This window comes from Lutjanus erythropterus, chromosome 7, assembly GCF_056507025.1.
Source record: "Lutjanus erythropterus isolate fLutEry1 chromosome 7, fLutEry1.hap2, whole genome shotgun sequence".
Classification (NCBI taxonomy): domain Eukaryota; kingdom Metazoa; phylum Chordata; class Actinopteri; order Lutjaniformes; family Lutjanidae; genus Lutjanus; species Lutjanus erythropterus.
Window position 1 is genome coordinate 24,359,038 of NC_139323.1, and position 18,556 is coordinate 24,377,593.

An 18,556-nucleotide genomic window follows, 5' to 3' on the forward strand; every position below is an offset into this window, starting at 1 on the left:
TGCCTCTTAAAGGTGATGAGAGCTGACTTTCTGATTGGTTTATTGCATATTTGTCTAAAACACACCCATGAATTAATCACGGCGCAGCTAACAGGTGTATGTCACTGTGTACTGTGGGTGGAAGGAGCAGGATGGGGCAGGACACCCCTGAGTCCCTGATGCAAGATGGCAAAGGTGGATTTGGACACACCCTCAATAAATTAAAACCACCGCGCCATGCGCTTTGAACTTGTGCTTTAGTTCAGTGTAATATAGGATCCTAAGTCTAAATGAAGTAATAAAAATCATATCAGCCTCAGTTGTACTTTGTGGGAAGTGCTACTTAACTATTGAATAACTGAAAGGGGGAAAGCATAACATTCACTCAGTCCTCTGAGAGGCGAACTGACCGCAGCCAGCCTGTGCAGAGTGTTGTGTTTGCTTTCATATCAACTGTCACGAATCCAAGTGACATTGTTGAATGCAAATCCATCTGACGATGACTAAAAAACCTGTTACAATCCAAGCACACATTATGCAAACGACAGGAAATACCCCAAAGGCCAGAGACAGACTATGGCCTGTATATTGTAGAGTCAATATTAGCGTCTGCAGGTGGTTCATATTGCAGATCGTCTCAATCTGATGGAGCAGACTGGCGGTTTTAGTTTCGTATTTTGACGCACTGTTAATCAGAAAGGATTAACTGAGACTGAAAATGACTGAGGTGAAGCCCGCTGAGCTCATTTTCGTCTGTTTCATGCTGCTTCATGGTAAGGTGGGACAAGGTTTTGACTAGAGTCACAAAATAAGGGAAAAAGTTCATCTGTTAAAGCAGAACATTTATAAGTTTGTCTTTAACAGGGCTCTTCTGTTAATTCTGGTCCTGTAGAGTGGGACCTGCTTTCAAATATTTGAAATACTTAAAATCTACCATAGGTTTGTTACCATAAAATACCAAACTTCAAACTTGGGTTCAATACAGTGAACTTTTCTCATGTTATGCATAAATAATATATATGTAGTTAATATATGCAAATGGTTTCCTCAAATTCCATATATGTATTTGACTAAATGAGTTTTATAACATCTACATGGCACGTTAATACTGTCCTTGTTTCTATTAGCTATTCATTTAATATTCCAGCTTTTATTTGTTGAAAGAAAATCATACAACTTATGTTTTTGTTTTGGTTAAAAGATTCTCAAGGCTGTTAAGCAAAAAGTTATTATGGTATTTAATTTTTCATTCAATAATTATTAGTGTTGTCAATCGATTATTCACGAGTGTCTGTAGTTAATCGCAATAATCGCAAATTAATCACATTTTTTTTGTTCAAAATGTACCTTAAAGGAATATTAACCAGAAACAATGAAAATGTTGTCCAGAAACCCTCTAAGGCACTGCATTTGGCATAAAAGATATGCTCTACTTATAAGAAGTCTATCAGGCACAGATGAGCATATTGATCTGCTCAATCTAACATTAAGGCCAACAGCAGTATTTTAGGAAAATGGTGCTCCTTATATGCATTTATTTGTTTCTTTAGTATTATTATTGTTAATAATAGTTTATTTCTTTAACAAAATATTGTTAAAGAAAAAAAAGGAGAAAAATCCTCACCTTTATTCAGCTCAGTCTATATAATGATGAAATGGTGCATGATATTCATGTTTTTGTATTAAAGCAGCAGGATTGTATATCATTTCAGTTTTTAAGTCTAGCTTTTATTTAGCTTAAATGTTTTTACTCTTTTTTTTTTCTTGGCTATTTTTTATACCTATTACATTTTTATACTTTGTCTTTTTAAACTCAGGTTTTGTTGCAGCATTGAACTGCACCAGCCCAACACCTAAATCCTTATATAAGGCACTTGAGGAGAATTTATTCCCGGAAAAAGTGGTGCGTCCTGTAGAGAAGTTTTCAGACCCAATCAACGTAACCATCAGTATCACTCTGGTGGGCATTATAGGCGTGGTGAGTCTACACAAACTTTCTGATTTAAGTTTTTAAAAGTCATCCATTCAAATTCAGAATTATTCTGTATTATTATTAGTATGAGCAAGCGTATTATTACTGGCTGTGATGAATTTAAAAAATATCACCCACAGGATGAACAATCCCAAACCCTGACAACAGTCTTATGGCAAATTCTGGTAGGTTTAAGTGCACTGACAAAAAGTCTTTGTCTTAATCCACTTTGTGTATATTTTTATGTGATTATAGCTTTACTCTGTTCTGGCTGCTAATTCTGGTTTGCAGCAAGGAAGGATGTGTTTTTTTTTAAACCACAAAGTCAGCAGTTTGACAGATTTATTCCAAAATTACATGTATGCCGACCTGTTTAAAATATTAAATACACTGAAATTTAAGTTCACTGACTTGTTATTGTTTATTAACTCGTGACTAAAGATGTTTTTGTGCAAAATGCAAAAAAGGCTTGCATGCTTATCACAATCAGGTAACTTTTTGCTTTCCAAAATGTATATATTATTCTTTTTTTTTATTTTTATAGTGACACAACTGACATGGTTGATATTTTTCTGAGCTGTACATCACATTGGTATTATTGTGTTAAATGTAGGAGTGGAATATATATGGACTGAGCTGGGATGAGAAAGAATGTGGAACTACAAGAGTCTCTGTCCCACGGGAAAATCTCTGGGTCCCAGACATCCACGTCTCAGAGTTGTAAGTTAAAAGGAAATTTAGTTGTTTGCGAGCAATTTCAAATTATTGTCCATATCAGAGAAATGGGCCTTAGGGCCTGTTTACATTTCACATCACCTTGCATGATTTGTAAACCTTTAAGAAGTAGAAATGCATCAGATATTTGTAACACTTGGTTAGTATGCCATTTCTAAACAATCTGAGAGCTCAGTGGATCCCCAGTGCATCTTAGGTGCATTCATACCTTTATTTGGAGCTGTGTGTGCTCAGATCACCCAAGACACACGTTTATACCAGGTGTAAACATTATTTTAGACACTATAAACCGGTGAAAAAGAGAGGTAAACCTCCATGCACTAGGGGCATTTAAAGAAGAAAAAAGTATAAGAATACCATCTCATTTTAGTTGAAAATATATTTTAAATTTTAATAAACAACGAAAGGAGCAGACTGTCTGAAAGTGATATGAACCTTCTTGTCCTTTGCTTTCTTTTCTCCTTTTAGAATCTCTTGAATTCATTAATCAATTAATAATTACAGTGTCAATCAATAATTACAGCTGTGACCAGAGGCGCTATGGTTTCAGAAATTCCTTCAGTGTCATCACTACATATATGAGTTTGCACAGATATGGATGTAAACTTGTCTGTTTGAGGCATACAACCATGATTCAGTAATTCTAGTTTTATTCTATTCTTTTCCAGCATGGACGATGACAAATCTCCCAATACTCCATATGTCTACTTACACAACACAGGTCATGTTTTTGATGATAAGCCAGTCAGAATGGTCACCTCCTGCAAATTATTTATCTACACTTTCCCCTTTGATATCCAAAACTGCTCGATGACCTTCGGATCATATCTACACTTCGGTAAGCCTGCTTGAAAATAAAACGCCTGATTTTTTTTTAACTGTGTGACTTAAATGATAAAATGTAACTTGTGTAAGTAGTGATTGAAGTTGACAAGACATTAACACTGAGCTTTTTTTTCCAATTGTTAATCTAACCTATTACAGAAATATGTCTGTGACACACTTAACACAAGTCCTCAGTTTTTCTGTTGCTCATTTGACAAATTCAACTGTGGAAAAAACATCTTTTAAAGTTATTTTCTGTATAGACAAAAAAATATAACTCTGAGCTTCTAATAACTCAAAACAGAACTTTGTTATCAATATTCAAGCTGAAGATCTAAGGATGATTCAAGGTGCCTCGGCTAAAAAGATCTTGGAGGAGTCCAGAGAAGTGCTGGAGACAAACGGGGAGTGGGAACTTGCCGATATAAAAGCAAGTTATGTTACACTGGCACTGGAAGATGGAGATTACTCTGAGATCATATACTATGTAAGTACTTTTAATTATTCTATGATCCCATATTTTGATTTGTAATAGCTAAACATTCCACATTACATACTAATTCCATGCAGTATTGACTATATACCTACTGTTTTTGTTGTGAGTATAAAAGAATTTAACATATAGTAACATTTTACACTGTCAGGAATTGATACAAAGGTCAGAAGTCAATTGAACTGCAACTTAAGAATATAAACCATATACTGCTGAATAAAAGGACAGCCCCTCCCAAATCATAAATACATATTTTTTCTCTAGCCCGTAGTGCCATTTATCCATCTAGGTTGTTTTAGTGTGAGCTGCAGAGTTTTGGAGAATTCAGCAGCAGAGATGTCTGCCTTCTCTCCAATATAATGTGGATATAGTTGTAGATGGCGCTCAGCTTGTGGTGTTGAAGCACCAAAAAATGCATCTGAAAAACTCTTTCGAGAAATAACGTTCTAGTTACTCAAGATGATCTACAGACCTTGTTGTGAGCAGTTTCATGTAGGAACTATTTTCTTTCTATCATACTACACCTGTGAATTGCAGAGTTTTAGAGATATCAGCCATAGAGATCTCTAGATTTCTAGTAAATGTCAGCATCGCCAGAGTAACAAATGTCCAGCATGACAAGAAGCCTTAAGTGTATACTAATTCATAAAGAAAAATACAAATTTAAAAAAGTCTAACATCTGACAAAGAATCTTGAGGTGTTGTCCCTGTGTCTTTTCTCAAGATCATTCTAAGACGTAGACCTCTCCTCTATGTGGTGAACCTGCTGATCCCCAGCTGCTTCCTCATCACTTTAGACCTCTTCAGCTTCATGTTGCCTCCCCAGAGTGTGGACCGCTCCTCCTTCAAGATGACCCTCATCCTGGGCTACACCGTTTTCCTGCTCATCATGAACGACCTGCTGCCTGTCACCGGGGACAACACACCCATCATGAGTGAGTGACACCTGAGACACTGCCCGAACTGTGAAATTCGCTGCCACCCATGTGCTTTAATTTAACTGCACACATTTACACTGCAGGCAACTGAACAACTCAGTGGCAATGTCAGCAAGGGAGGAAAGTGTTTCTGGATGTGGACTATTTCTTTGGTTGAAAGTAGTTCCAGTCAAAGCTTATTTATAGCAGTGGCGAAGAAGGAATTAGGATAATTCCATATTTTTAAACCTGGGCCCTTTTTTTCTTTTTTTTTAAAGATATATTGGAGTCTAAATGACTAAAAAGTACAAAAATGTTTTGGACTGGTCCTGTAGATCACCTTAGCTGGCAGTTGCAAAACAGGCTGCAATGGCTGCAATGTAATGTAAAAAGTATGTCCACTAAAAGTGGTCATTTTCACCATTGATAGGCTCAGATGTTATTCTAAGTGTCTGACAACATTTTGGAAAGCATTCCATCAAAGATAGACCTTTTCATTCAACCAGAAACAGCTATGTCATCAGGCAAAAAAGGGAATACATTGATTTCACAGTTTGTGTGAAATCAATATTTATTTCTTACAGTAAGGCATGCAAATGATCATGTGAGACATGAAGCTGTGAGTATTATGTGTACAAGCAAATTAATAACAGGTTTCTCATCTTTTAATGCAAACATCAATTTTCACGCAAAGGATCACAAACAAGATATGACTAAAACTCTGCCAGTAGAATACAGAAAGTACGTAAACATACAGTAGCCTACATACAGAAATATGTACTGACTCCTCCATGTTTCTGTTGTTTCCTGCAGATGTTTTCTTCTCCCTCAGCCTCGCTCTGATGGTGGCCAGCCTGTTGGAGACAGTGTTTATCACTAACATCCAGTTCAGCTCCAGCCAGTACGGTGAAGTGCCTCGCTGGCTCAGCGTCCTCATCTTGAGATATCTGGCTGTCGTCGTTTGTCTCCCTCCGAAGAAAAAGAGCAACAAAATCACAGTCTTCCTCAACCCATCAGCAAGAGGTATATTGTTATTATCACTCTTATTTAAACTGTGAAAGTGTCAACCATTCTCAAAAATTCATATTGCCAGTTTAAGACATGTTGTAACTTCTTTTTATTATTTCAAAATGTAGGAAAATAGCTGAACTATGTTTGTGGTACTCTGATGATAATCTTAGTCAATAAACCTGGCAGCCAATAAGAAATTATTGTCCATGGCCAGTGGATAGTTTAGTCAAGGGGCATTCTTGTTCAGGCCTTTTCAGCAGACATTCTTACAAGCGTTTCTTTGTTTTTCACAGAACCAAAAACAAATTCCAACATCACCAACCTCTCTGCAAGTCACCTTCAGAGCATCTCTGGTGATAAAACTCCAATGAGATCCCCTCCAACCCCTTCCGCCCCTGAGGCCCCTCCTCCAGAGCCGGCCCTGGATGAACTGAGGAAAGTGAGCAGAGATCTCACGGCCATCCGCCAGCAGATAGACAAACACTTCCACGAGAGCAAAACCTCACAGGAGTGGCAAATGATTGGGGTAGTGATCGACCGTCTGCTGTTCGGCTCATACATTGTCTTCATCGCTGTCAGCTTCATCGTCATCTCGTGTGTCTGGGTCAAGAACATGTCGTATGCAGCATGATTTTAACTAGAAGTTAATGTTATTACATACTTAAACTATGGATAAACAGTTCATCTAAAAAAGGAAGGAATATCAATGAATATGAACATGGCAATGCACAGCTATGAACATTTAAATGTCTTTCAAAAGGCCATTCAACATCCTCACAAGAGCCACAACCCGAAGGGATGGGTATCAAGAACTGGGACTAAACCAGTACCGGTCCTGACTGAAATATCAATAATATCAACATTGTATTTATTTCATTGTTAAAACATGCAGCTTTTCTTTCTTTCTTTCTTTTTTTTTTTTTTTTTTTTTTTTTTGTTGTTGTTGTTTTGTTTTGTTTTGTCTTGTTTCTTTTTTGGACTGATCTTTGACTAGAAACATTTTACAGATACTTTAGCCCTCACACTTCAGGTTTACTGTGGCCCCCAGTTAGTTGGCAAATTGTCTGGCTTGAAATTCTACATTTTTTACACATTCCTGATTTTAAAACCTTTTATTTTTTGTGTTTCCTTGTTGAAGAGCATTTAGAGTGGAAGGCAAAGGAAGAATTTAACTATGACTATGACTATGTCAGATCGTATCCAGCAGATGGTGCCATTTGTTATTTGTTAGACTTTTTGCAGTGTAATCATATGATTTAAGCATGCATGCTGTTAGGTAGTTATGTAGTTAGAGATCACAGAAACTGTCCACATAAACTTGTAATACCCGGGGCGCCCCTATAGCTCAGTTGGTAGGACGTACGCACCATGTGTTAAGGCTATCAGTCTTCTGCAGCGGCTGCAGATTCGATTCCCGCACATTTGCTGCATGTCATCCTCTCTCTCTCCCCCTTTCCTGTCATATCTTCAGCTGTCCTGTCTTAATAAAGGCAAAAAGCCCATAAAATAATCTTAAAAAAAAATAATAAAATTGTAATACCCAGTGTGTCCCAAGATAGAATAATTTAATTCGCGTGATTAATGAGTTTGTGCTCTTCAGAGTTCCTATGTGACTCCTAATCTGTGCAACACAATCTACCTATTACATCATTTAGCCTATAACATAGGCTGTTGCCAGGGTTTCTCAGAGTGTGGTGGGGTGCAACAGCTGCCTCCAGGGGGTAATGTAACAGCAGTGTAATGGTGTAATTTCTTAGTATTCTTACTACTAGGTTACTGGGCCCACTCACACATCTCTCGCTCTCCGTCTTCGATCAGTGGGACAGGCTACCATATCTGTTTCTGAGCCAATGCATGTGTCATTCTCTTTGCTCTTTACGTGGCTGATCATGTGTCACTTTATTGCACTTTAACAAGGAACTTAGATATTTTATTGCTTTTTGAGATCCTGTGGACAACAGCAGCAGTGCCCCCCCAAGTGGATGCCAGTCAAGTCGGTGCAGGTGCAGATTAGTTGCAGGAGGACGAAGGTAACGAACGCCTGGTTTGCTATTTCCCTTAAAAATTTCCTTTTGTATCAGTTGAATTATTTGACCTTACAGACGGAAGCCCTGGCCCTCAGTTGATGTTATAGAAAGGTCAGAGGGTAATTTGGTGATTGGGAACAGTTGTAGCACCCTGTGTTCCTTTGGTCTATTTTATTTATCATTTCCAATACTTCAGTTCATGTCTGTCATGTCTAAATAAAGTGATGACAATCCCATCAACCTCAGTTGTACTTTGTGTTAAGTGTTACTCAGCTAACATGTAAGGCAGCTGACAGATCAACCAGCCCAGTGCCAAGTGATGTGTTTGTCTTGGCTTCTGCTGTCACGAATACAAGTGACATTGTTGACCCACACGATACAAAGCCACCTGACGATGACTGAAAAACCTGTCACAACCGCACGTTATGCCAGCAGTTGTCAGATGAGTGGATCTCTCCAAACACCTGGGAATACCGCACACACGGTCATTATTAGCATCTGGGGGCGGTTCATGTGGCAGACCGTCTCAATCTGATGGAGCTGACTGACCTTTTTTGTTTCATTTTGTGAGACTGACTGAGAAAAGACTACCTGAGACTGAAAATGACCGAGGTGAAGCCCACTGAGCTCATCTTCATCTGTTTCATGCTGCTTCACGGTAAGGCGGGAAGACATTTTGATTATAGCCTCTCTTTATTTGTCAAAAGATTATCAAAGGTATCAGGAAAAAATCTCATTTGAAAGAGTACTCACCTGCCCTATAATAAGGAACATTTTAGAAACAGTTTATAAGGCATAACAAATGACTTTTGATTTTTAATTTTGGAGCAGTTTTATGCTTTTACTACAAACCCTTGACAGAACCAATGAAAGAACTGGCACTGAATACTGTGCCGTATACTGTGCCGTATATAATATACGAATACCGTGTACCGTATTTAAGCTACTGTACAAATTTTCTTTGCTACTTTCTCTTTATAAATGCAGGTGTTGTCGGAGCATTGAACTGCAGCAGCCCAACACCACAATCATTATTTAATGCACTTGAGAAGAATTTATTCCCTGAAAAACTGGTGCGTCCCGTAAAAAGCTTTTCAGAACCAATCAACATAACCATCAGTATCACTGTAATAGGGATTTTAGGAGTGGTGAGTCTACACAAAGTTTTTCAGTTCAGTTTTTTACCAGTCATTGATTAAATTTCCTGATTAATCTGTATTACTGGCTCTACTAAATTTAATTAACAAATAAAAAACATGTCTCACCAACAGGATGAAAAAGCCCAAACCCTGACAACAGTCTTATGGCAAGTTCTGGTAAGTTTTCAGTGCACTGACAAAAAGATGAATACATTTACTAAATCCACTATATGTGTATTTTTATGTGATTATAACATTATTCCATTTATTCTGACTGTGTTAACTTTTGTTTGTAGTAAAATAAGCCAAACCAAGCGTAGGTGTTTTTGCCGCAAAGTCAGAAATTTGCAGATTTTAGCTGTCAGATTTTTGAAGTTTTGAAGATGAAGTTTTATTCCAAAATGGTATGCATGCTTACCTGTTAAAATATTAGACTGGAATACACTGAAATTAAACTTAATTGACTTGTTATTGCTCATCTATTTGTGGCTAAAAATGCTATTGTGCAAAATGCTAAATGCTAATCATCAATATGTTTTTTCTCCAAAATGAAATATCATGTTTTTCTTTCTTCATTTATATAGTGGCACAGCTGATATGGTTGTCATTTTGTAAGCTGTACATCACATTGGTATTATTGTGTTTAATGTAGGAGTGGGATATATATGGACTGAGCTGGGATGAGAAAGAATGTGGAACTGCAAGAGTCTCTGTCCCTCGGGAAAATCTCTGGGTCCCAGACGTCCACATTGCAGAGTTGTAAGTTAAAAGGATATTCAGCTGTTTGCGAGTATTTTCAAATTATTGTCAAAATCACAGAAATGAGGCTTGAAGTCAAGTAAAAACCTGAAATGCGAACGCTTGGAAACTAAATTTAGAGCCTGTTCACACCTGGCAGTAACATGCATCTTGGGTGATCTGATCACAAGTGGACAACTCAAAGTACAGGTGTGAACGCGCTCAGGACGCGTTTGAGATCTGATCGCTCACACCGGATTCAGAGGCGGTCTTGTCATTTGCAAATCGTTTTTCAGCAATGTGAAGGCAAACATGGACATTCAACTGACAAAACAGTCCTGTGTTTTATTGCATGTAGAAGTGGGATGCGATCAAAAGTGGTTATTCAAGACACATCTGGAATAGGTGTGAACTTGTACACTCAGAGCTGTCCACTTGTGATCAGATCGCCAAGGACACACGTTAATACCAGGTCAGAACAGGGCCTGAGTACACAAGTTCACACTGGGCATTACAATGAGTCTCTACAGTCGAGTGACCGCTTGCGATCAGATGTCACTTCCTCGCTCCATATGTAAACTAACATTGCTTTAATTTACAAAGACCCAGTGCATCGTTGTGCATCCTTAAGTTGAAACTAACTCATAATACAAAAAAACATGAAAACAGCAAACTGCCTGAGATAAATACAAACCTTGTGTTTGATTAATAAATTCAAGAAATTCTACAGGGAGAGAGGAAACCGATTTAGACTTAAAATGTTTTTTTTCATTATATTCTTTTCCAGTATGGACGAGGACAAATCTCCCAAAACTCCCTATGTCTACCTACACAACACAGGTCACATTTTTGATGATAAACCAATCACAGTGATCAGCTCTTGCAGATTGGTAATCTACACTTTCCCCTTCGACATCCAAAACTGCTCACTCACCTTCGGATCATATCTACACTTCGGTAAGCCTGCTTGAACATAAACAGTTTGACCTTTGCACTGTGTGAGTTTGAGCTTTGTATACTACGTACAAAACGCCTGGTGTAAGCAGTGATGAGTTGACAGATGTTGACTGGAGATTAATACTGGTCATTTTTAAAAATTGCTTTCTAACTTCTAACCTTAGGCATATTTTAAGTGTTGTTAAAGAAATACATGCGTGGCACAGTTTAGACTAGGCCTCAGTTTTTTGTTTATTATTTGACAAATTCAATTGTGTAAAGCCCTTAAAAGTGTTAACATATTCCAGTGAGCGTGGATGGATATTAACACAAAACTTCACTTTGTGCTTCTCATAACTCAAAACTGTGCTTTTCAAGCTGAGGATATAAGGATGATTCAAGGCGCCACATCTGAAGAGACCCTGAAGGAGTCCAGACAAGTCCTGCAGACCAATGGGGAATGGGAACTCGCAGATATCACTTTGGGTCATACTACCTTGGCGATAGATTTTGGAGAATACTCAGAGATCAAATATTATGTATGTACTTTTAATTATTCTATGATCACTTGATGCTCCTAATTCCACACTACATGCATGAAATATTGGGTATTGTACTAAACAAAGCACACTGCTCACTCACTGCTGTGAGTGTAGAAGAAATCAACATTCAATTGTCACGTAAAAATTGCAATTTAAAAGGAAAATTCTGCACTTTTCATGACGATATCCAGTCAGTCAGTGGCAACTGAATCAATAAATTCCTCAGTGTGTGCTATACTGACAGAAAAAATTAACTGTGCAGCAAAATCTGTTCTTCCTGCATCCAGTGATGTCACAGTGATGTAGGTGGTTTTAAGGAAGAACTACAGGCTATTTTCAGCTTGGATTTCTTGTTTCCACCTCTAGATAGCCAGAAGGCAAGCTAGATGAGTATTTTATCATCCAACGCCATGTTTTGGCCAACAAAGTTGACCCCAAACCAAATTGCTATTTTATTTTAAACCAAAATATGTCAATGAGAATAACTAGTGTGTTTTGCTGTATTCAGGGCCACAGCTACCATTTAGGACACAGAGGTCATACAAAACATCGTTTGTTTTTATTTTTCTTAAGGAACTTTGGCTCATGACTTTAGCATGCAATAAAAAGAGTCTGTCTGTCCCACACATTATCAGTTAAATGACTGTAATACATGATTTTATTGTCTGTCGACTTTCATAGTTGTTATACAAATATATGGAAATGTATTCAGTGGAGACACTCAAAACATCAAACATCTAATGTGACAAGGGGCAAAAGGTGAATCCTAATTCAGAAATACAATTATACATAAAGATAAATGTACAGTGTCTGACTAAAATTTGTTGGTGTTGAACCTGTGTTTCTTCTCAAGATCATTCTAAGACGTAGACCTCTCCTCTATGTGGTGAACCTGCTGATCCCCAGCTGCTTCCTCATCACGTTAGACCTCTTCAGCTTCATGTTGCCTCCCCAGAGTGTGGACCGCTCCTCCTTCAAGATGACCCTCATCCTGGGCTACACCGTTTTCCTGCTCATCATGAACGACCTGCTGCCTGTCACCGGGGACAACACACCCATCATGAGTGAGTGACACCTGAGACCTGTGTTTCATTTCATTCATTCATAAAATTGGTCAAGGAGGTCGGACAGCAACGGTAAGTGTGATGCAGGCTCGGAGCAGACGGGGAGAGAGAGAGAGAGCTCAGGAAGGATGAAAGAGAGTGTGAACATGGACAGAAGTGTTGACGTGATATAAGAACTTTGTTTGATCAGGAAGTCTTAATGCTACTCTATAATCCTGTGGTTTATCAGTGAAGTGTATGGACTAGCTGACTGCAAACTGGAGTCTCTCTTAACACCAAAATATTATGATTAAAAGGCTAAAATTTAAATTTCCTGAACCAAGAATCGAGTTTGCAGTTCTATTCAGGATTTCTTAAGTCAGGATAAGATACATGTCCTGAGACAGGACAGAACACAGACTAAAGTTTAGGAATTGTTTCCGTGATAAGAAAGTATGATTCTTCCTATCTTTGAAACTTCAGCTAAGATAATTACATTACATTACAGAAATCTTTCTGTAATGAAGCCGCTGAACACAGACACTATCCTGAATATTTGCCCTTTGTTGAGAACCAATCTACTGTGCATATAGACAAAAAAGTACATTTGGGTGCCGCCTTGTGTAAAAACGCTTCAAGTGTGTTTATTGGAACGCTAGTTATAGCCTAGTCCTTACAGTGACATATGCCTCCATGTGAGTAGATTAATAACAGGTTCTTCAAGTTTTAATATAAACATCATCCTCTGAAAAGGATCACAAACACAATATTACTAAAAAACTGCATGTAAAACATATAGTGTGCTGAGTCTTTTCTGTTTTTGTTGTTTCCTGCAGACGTTTTCTTCTCTCTCAGCCTCGCTCTGATGGTGGCCAGCCTGTTGGAGACAGTGTTTATCACCAACATCCAGTTCAGCTCCAGCCAGTACAGCGAGGTGCCTCACTGGCTCAGTGTCCTTGTGCTGCGATATCTGGCTATGGTTGTTTGTCTCCCTCCACAGAAAAAGAGCAACCAAGTCACAGTCTCCCTCAGCCCACCAGACAGAGGTATATTATTATTATTGTTACTGACTGCTGTCCTATCAGTTCTCAGCTATTTCACAATTTTTCTAGAATTAAAACAAACGATTCTTTCTTTTTCACAGAAGTAGCAACTAATTCCAGCATCACCAGCCTCTCCGTCGATCATCTTCAGAAAGTCTCTGGTGATAAAACGCGGATGAAATCCCCTCTGGGCCCTGAAGGCACTCTGGACCCTGAGCCCCCTCTGGAGCCGGCCCTGGAAGAACTGAGGAAGCTGAGCAGAGATCTCATGGCCATCCGCCAACAGATGGACAAACACTTCCACGGGACCAAAACCTCACAGGAATGGCAAATGATCGGGATAGTCGTTGACCGTGTGCTGTTTGGTCTGTACATCGTCTTCATCGCTGTCAGCTTCATCGCCATCTTGTGTATCTGGGTCTGGAATAACTCGTATGCAGGATGATTTTAACTATGAAAAAGCAACTTCTTGAGTACATGCACAATGCACTGCACTGCTGCGATGGCTGTTAACATTTCATTTGACTAAACTATCACTATAAAACATTTTCCAGATTCTCCAGCACCTTACAGTTCAGGTTCTGCAGTTGTACTTGAAAGGCAAATTGTTGAGGTTGAAGTTTTCCAGTCATGTTCTAGTTTTTTCACTTTTTATACCTCATTTTCTTGTTAAATTTCATTCAAAGCAGAAGGCAAAAGAAGAATTTAATTGTACAGGGGAAACTTTGTTTAAACTGTGCATATGACAATAAATGCTTTGACTTTATGGAAATATTGACTATGTCACATTATGTCCACTAGATGGTGCCAGTCATTGATTGTTGGAATTGAACTGTGAAAACAACATTACATTTAACAACATTAAAGTGATGTACAAAATAATGCATCCATAATTATAATCCAATAATGTGTTATACATTAATCTGAAAAGGGTCATTCTGAACAGTAGGTTGTTACTTTTGGTACTTTACTAAACGTACTTTAAGTTTATTTGGATGCTTATACTTACTTAATTACATTTTTTATTCCGGTAAAATTTTGCATGCATGACTTTTTCTTGTAAGCACCTTCCACATTTCCACTGTGGTAATGCAGCTCTGCCTCTGTAGCACACACTGCATATGCACTTTATTTTTGTTATTAAAGATATAAAGTAGTTTTTTTTTTCTACAAATCTTGTAAAAACTGGAGAACTCTAGAGTAGATTATACCAAATACCATAGTAAAATTAAGTAGTCAAGTATTTATCGCTGAGATCTTGTTTGGATCTGAGATGATTGTTTGATCAATTGATCAGTCAATTAACCTGCAATTATTTTGACAGTCAGTTCTGTCTTAGTTACCAGTAACACCAGTAATTTGTCATACAAAAATGCCAAACATCCTTCCAGGTCCTCAACTCAAGAATTCACTGCTTTTCCTTGTTTTAAATTAAAGATAAATCTTTAGGTACTGGACTTTTAGTTGAAAAAGTCACATTAAGCTTTAAAAAAGACAAAATGATTATATCCATAACATAAACAGCAGATTAACAGATAATAAAAAATAATTGTTAGTTGCAGTCCTACTTCAATAAAAATGTTTCCATTGGCACACAAAAACAATAACCCTTATCAACAGTCTTGCCAGTCTTTTATTATCAACATAATTACAGAACAAAGACAAATTAACACAAATAATAATAATCATATAAACAATAATTTTAATAATAGACACTTTAATCTGTAGTGCACGTTAAAACCTCTGCGCGCCTCCGTGTTAAAGGCAGTCTAAGGACAAACAGTCTGCTGAGTTGAGGAGGCGTTTCAGTGGAGTCGAGCCGTCACTTCGTTCAGTGTTTCGTTTAAAAGCAGCCTGGTTAAAACTAAACACATGGGTGCAGTTTGCCTCTTGAATACTTGTCTGTCAGGGCTTAGGGACATGAATATCACATGTTTCGCTTTAAGTTGTGTCTCATGAGAGTGTGTTCGTCTCATGAGGGACTGTACACATAAAGCAAAGCCTGTTGAGGCTCGTAAATTCATGAGGTGGTACTAAAATACAAGGCAAAAAATTTCATTCTAAATCTATTTTTTGATTAAATCAGTGGGTTGTCTTTCTGTCACTGACTATTTAATGAATTTCATATATTCATTTTTTCAACAACATCGTCTGGTGGTTAAAGGGATGGTTCAGATTTTTTTTAAAGTAGGGTTGTAAGAGGCACTTATCAATAGTCAGTGTATTACCTACAGTAGATGGAAGTCAGCACGCTCGCAGTTTAGAGAAGCAGCAGGAGTACCAGCGCAGAATAATGTACTGCTGTGGACAGAGTCAGCAGCAAACATGTTTTAGTCACCTAAGAAAAAACTAAAATTAATACTGGTTTAAGTGTACTTGGAATATTTTTTTCACAGCTGTACCTCGATGTCAGACAGCCTTTCCAAACCAACTAAACACCACAGTCAAAATCAGTCACTTCACCTTTAAGAACACGGCAGTTTCTTATCAACCGCTTTGACTGGTTAGTTGGTTTGTGTTTCTGTGTGACTTGGGTGGTGTTTTATAAGGTTAGTATGGACTCACCAAAGTCAAACAAAAACTAAAACTAACAAACCGATTGAGGCAGCATTAGACCAGCGTCTCCCATGTTCTGCCAGGTAAAATGACTGATTATATTTACGGAGTCTGGTTGGTTTAGAGAAAGTGATATTTGCCTTTATATAACAGAGGTTTAACATCAGAAAAGGCTGATTGGCAGCAAGGTAAAGTGGTGAAAATATTTTAAACATGGAGTACACTTAAACTGATACTGATTTTTTTAATGTGAAACTTTTTTAGACTTTTTTTTTTAGAGAGCAGTTTCCTATCCTATACTCCTGCTACTTCTCTAAACTGGGGTAATGAAGGTAATGCACTGACTATGGATAATTACTTCATACAACCCCACTTCAAATAATCTCAACTCTCCCTTTAAACTAACTCATTACAGAGCCACTAATTAGTCAGTTAAGATTAAGCCAAAAAGACTCCCAGTCAGCTACTTTTTAAAACCAGATAAGCCACAACAGATAAAACCTGTCTCTAAAAGGTTTACTGAACTTGTGGTTCAGAACATCTCCCTAGACAAATCTAAGGGGATGATTAAAAGTGCAAGAAACAAAGAAGAAATATTTATCTAAAAATTTCTTGTTTCCCCCAAGATTTTCAGTCGTGGAGGACCGCCCTGAAAAGGCGATGGTGCATCTCATGGGGTTTCTACTCTAATTAAATTGTGAAATAAATCAAAACATCATTTATGCATTTTGATAATGATTGTGTGACAAGTTAAGAGCTACAAGTTAACTATTATCTACTAAACTGTGGCTCTTTTATTTTGGACTCGCAATGAAGTGCAACCCAGGTGACAGGAGCTTGATGAAAGAAACAGTGAGGTTCATGTTCTTACATACAAACATTAGAAAAATCCCCAAAGACTAACGTCCCAACTCGCCCCTTCTACAACAGCAGACGGGATCAGTGCAATTTAACTTTACTCTCTCTATTATTTCAAAAGCCTACGTCGTTAGAAAACAGGCAAGTGCTGATTAGGCTGGTGCAAACCATTTGTGTATGGCTGCAGGTACAGCAGGTAGACATGTGTGAACACACACACTCGAGCTCTCTTATTCACACAGCTTTCTCTAGTAACCGCACACACACTCACACACACTCACTCAAAGCAGCACAAAAACGGTGCATTTGCTGTTTAAAATATTTGCAACACTGACTCTGAAACCCCTTCCTGAAATCCAGTCATTCTGTAAATCTGACTCTCCACTAGCTCCACCAGTCTAAGTTCATTGGTCCCAGAGGCACATAAGCGTGGCTAAAATAGCTTAAACAGGACAATACAGAGCAGGAAATGATTAGTTAAAAATATTCAATACTTTCAAATTAAAATAAAAACCTCAACATAAAGAGGCAGGATTGCTCAAATACAGTATCCGCACTGAAAATCAGCCAAATTGTAAAAAATTAACCAACTTTTGCTATTCGATGTCTTTTTTTTAAAAAATAGTTCCTGCCATTTTAGGTCACAAAAACAAATGTTAGCTAAGCCAGTAGCCAATAAAATCACCAGAGGTTAAGCAGTTGCCAGAAGCTGCAATTTTAGGAAGGAGGAATATCAGACCTGGGGACAATAGTCTGAGCAAATACTTTTCTGATCTATTTAAATCTTAAATATATTAGTTTTACCACAGAGGGAAAAAAGTGCCAATAAGTTTAATGTAACTGCAACATGGCTAGTGTCAAACATCGGTGTAATTCACACTTTGATTTTCTCATATAGATAAATCCAGTATTGATTAGTCCTGCGAGACCAGCTGATCAGAGATCTCGCCACACACAGACTGTCTGCGAACTAATTGATGTTCTCCTCCATTCTCCTCAGTTCGAAGCACACCATGTCATCGCCCCAATATGAACGGCTGAACCTAAAGACTTGGGATTGATTTGGCAATGGAATTTCTTTTTTTAACTCTGCAACTGTTTCCACCCAGTCTCTATTGAGGGAAATGTTTAGAGACTGACTCATGAGTTTAACTGTTGTTGGGTGCAGCATTTCTCAAGAGGGTGAAGGTTGAAAATAATACTAGAAGAAAAGTGTTTTTACTTCTCTGACAGGCTGCCAGTATGATTAATTTTAAAGCTTATTTTTTCTGTCTGACACAAAGACTTATTTGATACGCCCACTAGGTGTGTCCAGCGCGTGAACTTTCAGATCCTATGTACTTGTTACATGCAACAAAGTTTGATTAAATGATACATTTACAAATTAAATATTGAGAATGAATCAGTGTCACGTTAGAGAAGTTGGCATATCTTTAAAGCCTCTGCGTCTACGGACGACAAATTCTTAAATTCTGGTAATCTCTTTTATAGGACTGATCTAATTTTTCTTATTTTCTCTCCTGTGTTTATGATTTATGAAGACATGAGGAAAAGGAGAAGTTTCTTTAAAAAAAAAATGTTAATCTTTGAAAATTGGTTAAAAAAAAAGCTGTGGCAGGTGAACCGTTTTATTTTTATTTTGTCAGGATGATGTATTAGGTGTTGTAATATTTATTTCAGCCACAAGCAGAACTTACTAACACAACATATGTACCTTGTGGTGCACTTTAGCCTCTTGTGCC

At 37.8% G+C, this 18,556-nt stretch overlaps 2 protein-coding genes across 2 annotated transcripts; both read left to right on the forward strand.

Moving 5' to 3' along the window:
* The first annotated feature begins 697 nt into the window (after positions 1 to 697).
* LOC146324047 (5-hydroxytryptamine receptor 3A-like) lies at positions 698 to 6,830 on the forward strand. The gene is made up of 9 exons (XM_084723269.1): positions 698 to 752; positions 1,797 to 1,957; positions 2,092 to 2,136; positions 2,565 to 2,671; positions 3,355 to 3,524; positions 3,838 to 3,998; positions 4,729 to 4,939; positions 5,735 to 5,944; positions 6,226 to 6,830. The coding sequence occupies exons 1-9, from the start codon at positions 698 to 700 to the stop codon at positions 6,561 to 6,563; spliced, it is 1,458 nt and encodes a 485-aa protein (XP_084579395.1). The 3' UTR covers positions 6,564 to 6,830.
* Positions 6,831 to 8,496: 1,666 nt separating this feature from the next.
* On the forward strand, positions 8,497 to 13,858 carry LOC146324048 (5-hydroxytryptamine receptor 3A-like). Its single transcript, XM_084723270.1, has 9 exons — positions 8,497 to 8,617; positions 8,947 to 9,107; positions 9,231 to 9,275; positions 9,751 to 9,857; positions 10,624 to 10,793; positions 11,151 to 11,311; positions 12,168 to 12,378; positions 13,194 to 13,403; positions 13,502 to 13,858. The coding sequence occupies exons 1-9, from the start codon at positions 8,563 to 8,565 to the stop codon at positions 13,843 to 13,845; spliced, it is 1,464 nt and encodes a 487-aa protein (XP_084579396.1). The 5' UTR covers positions 8,497 to 8,562; the 3' UTR covers positions 13,846 to 13,858.
* The last annotated feature ends 4,698 nt before the right edge of the window (positions 13,859 to 18,556 follow it).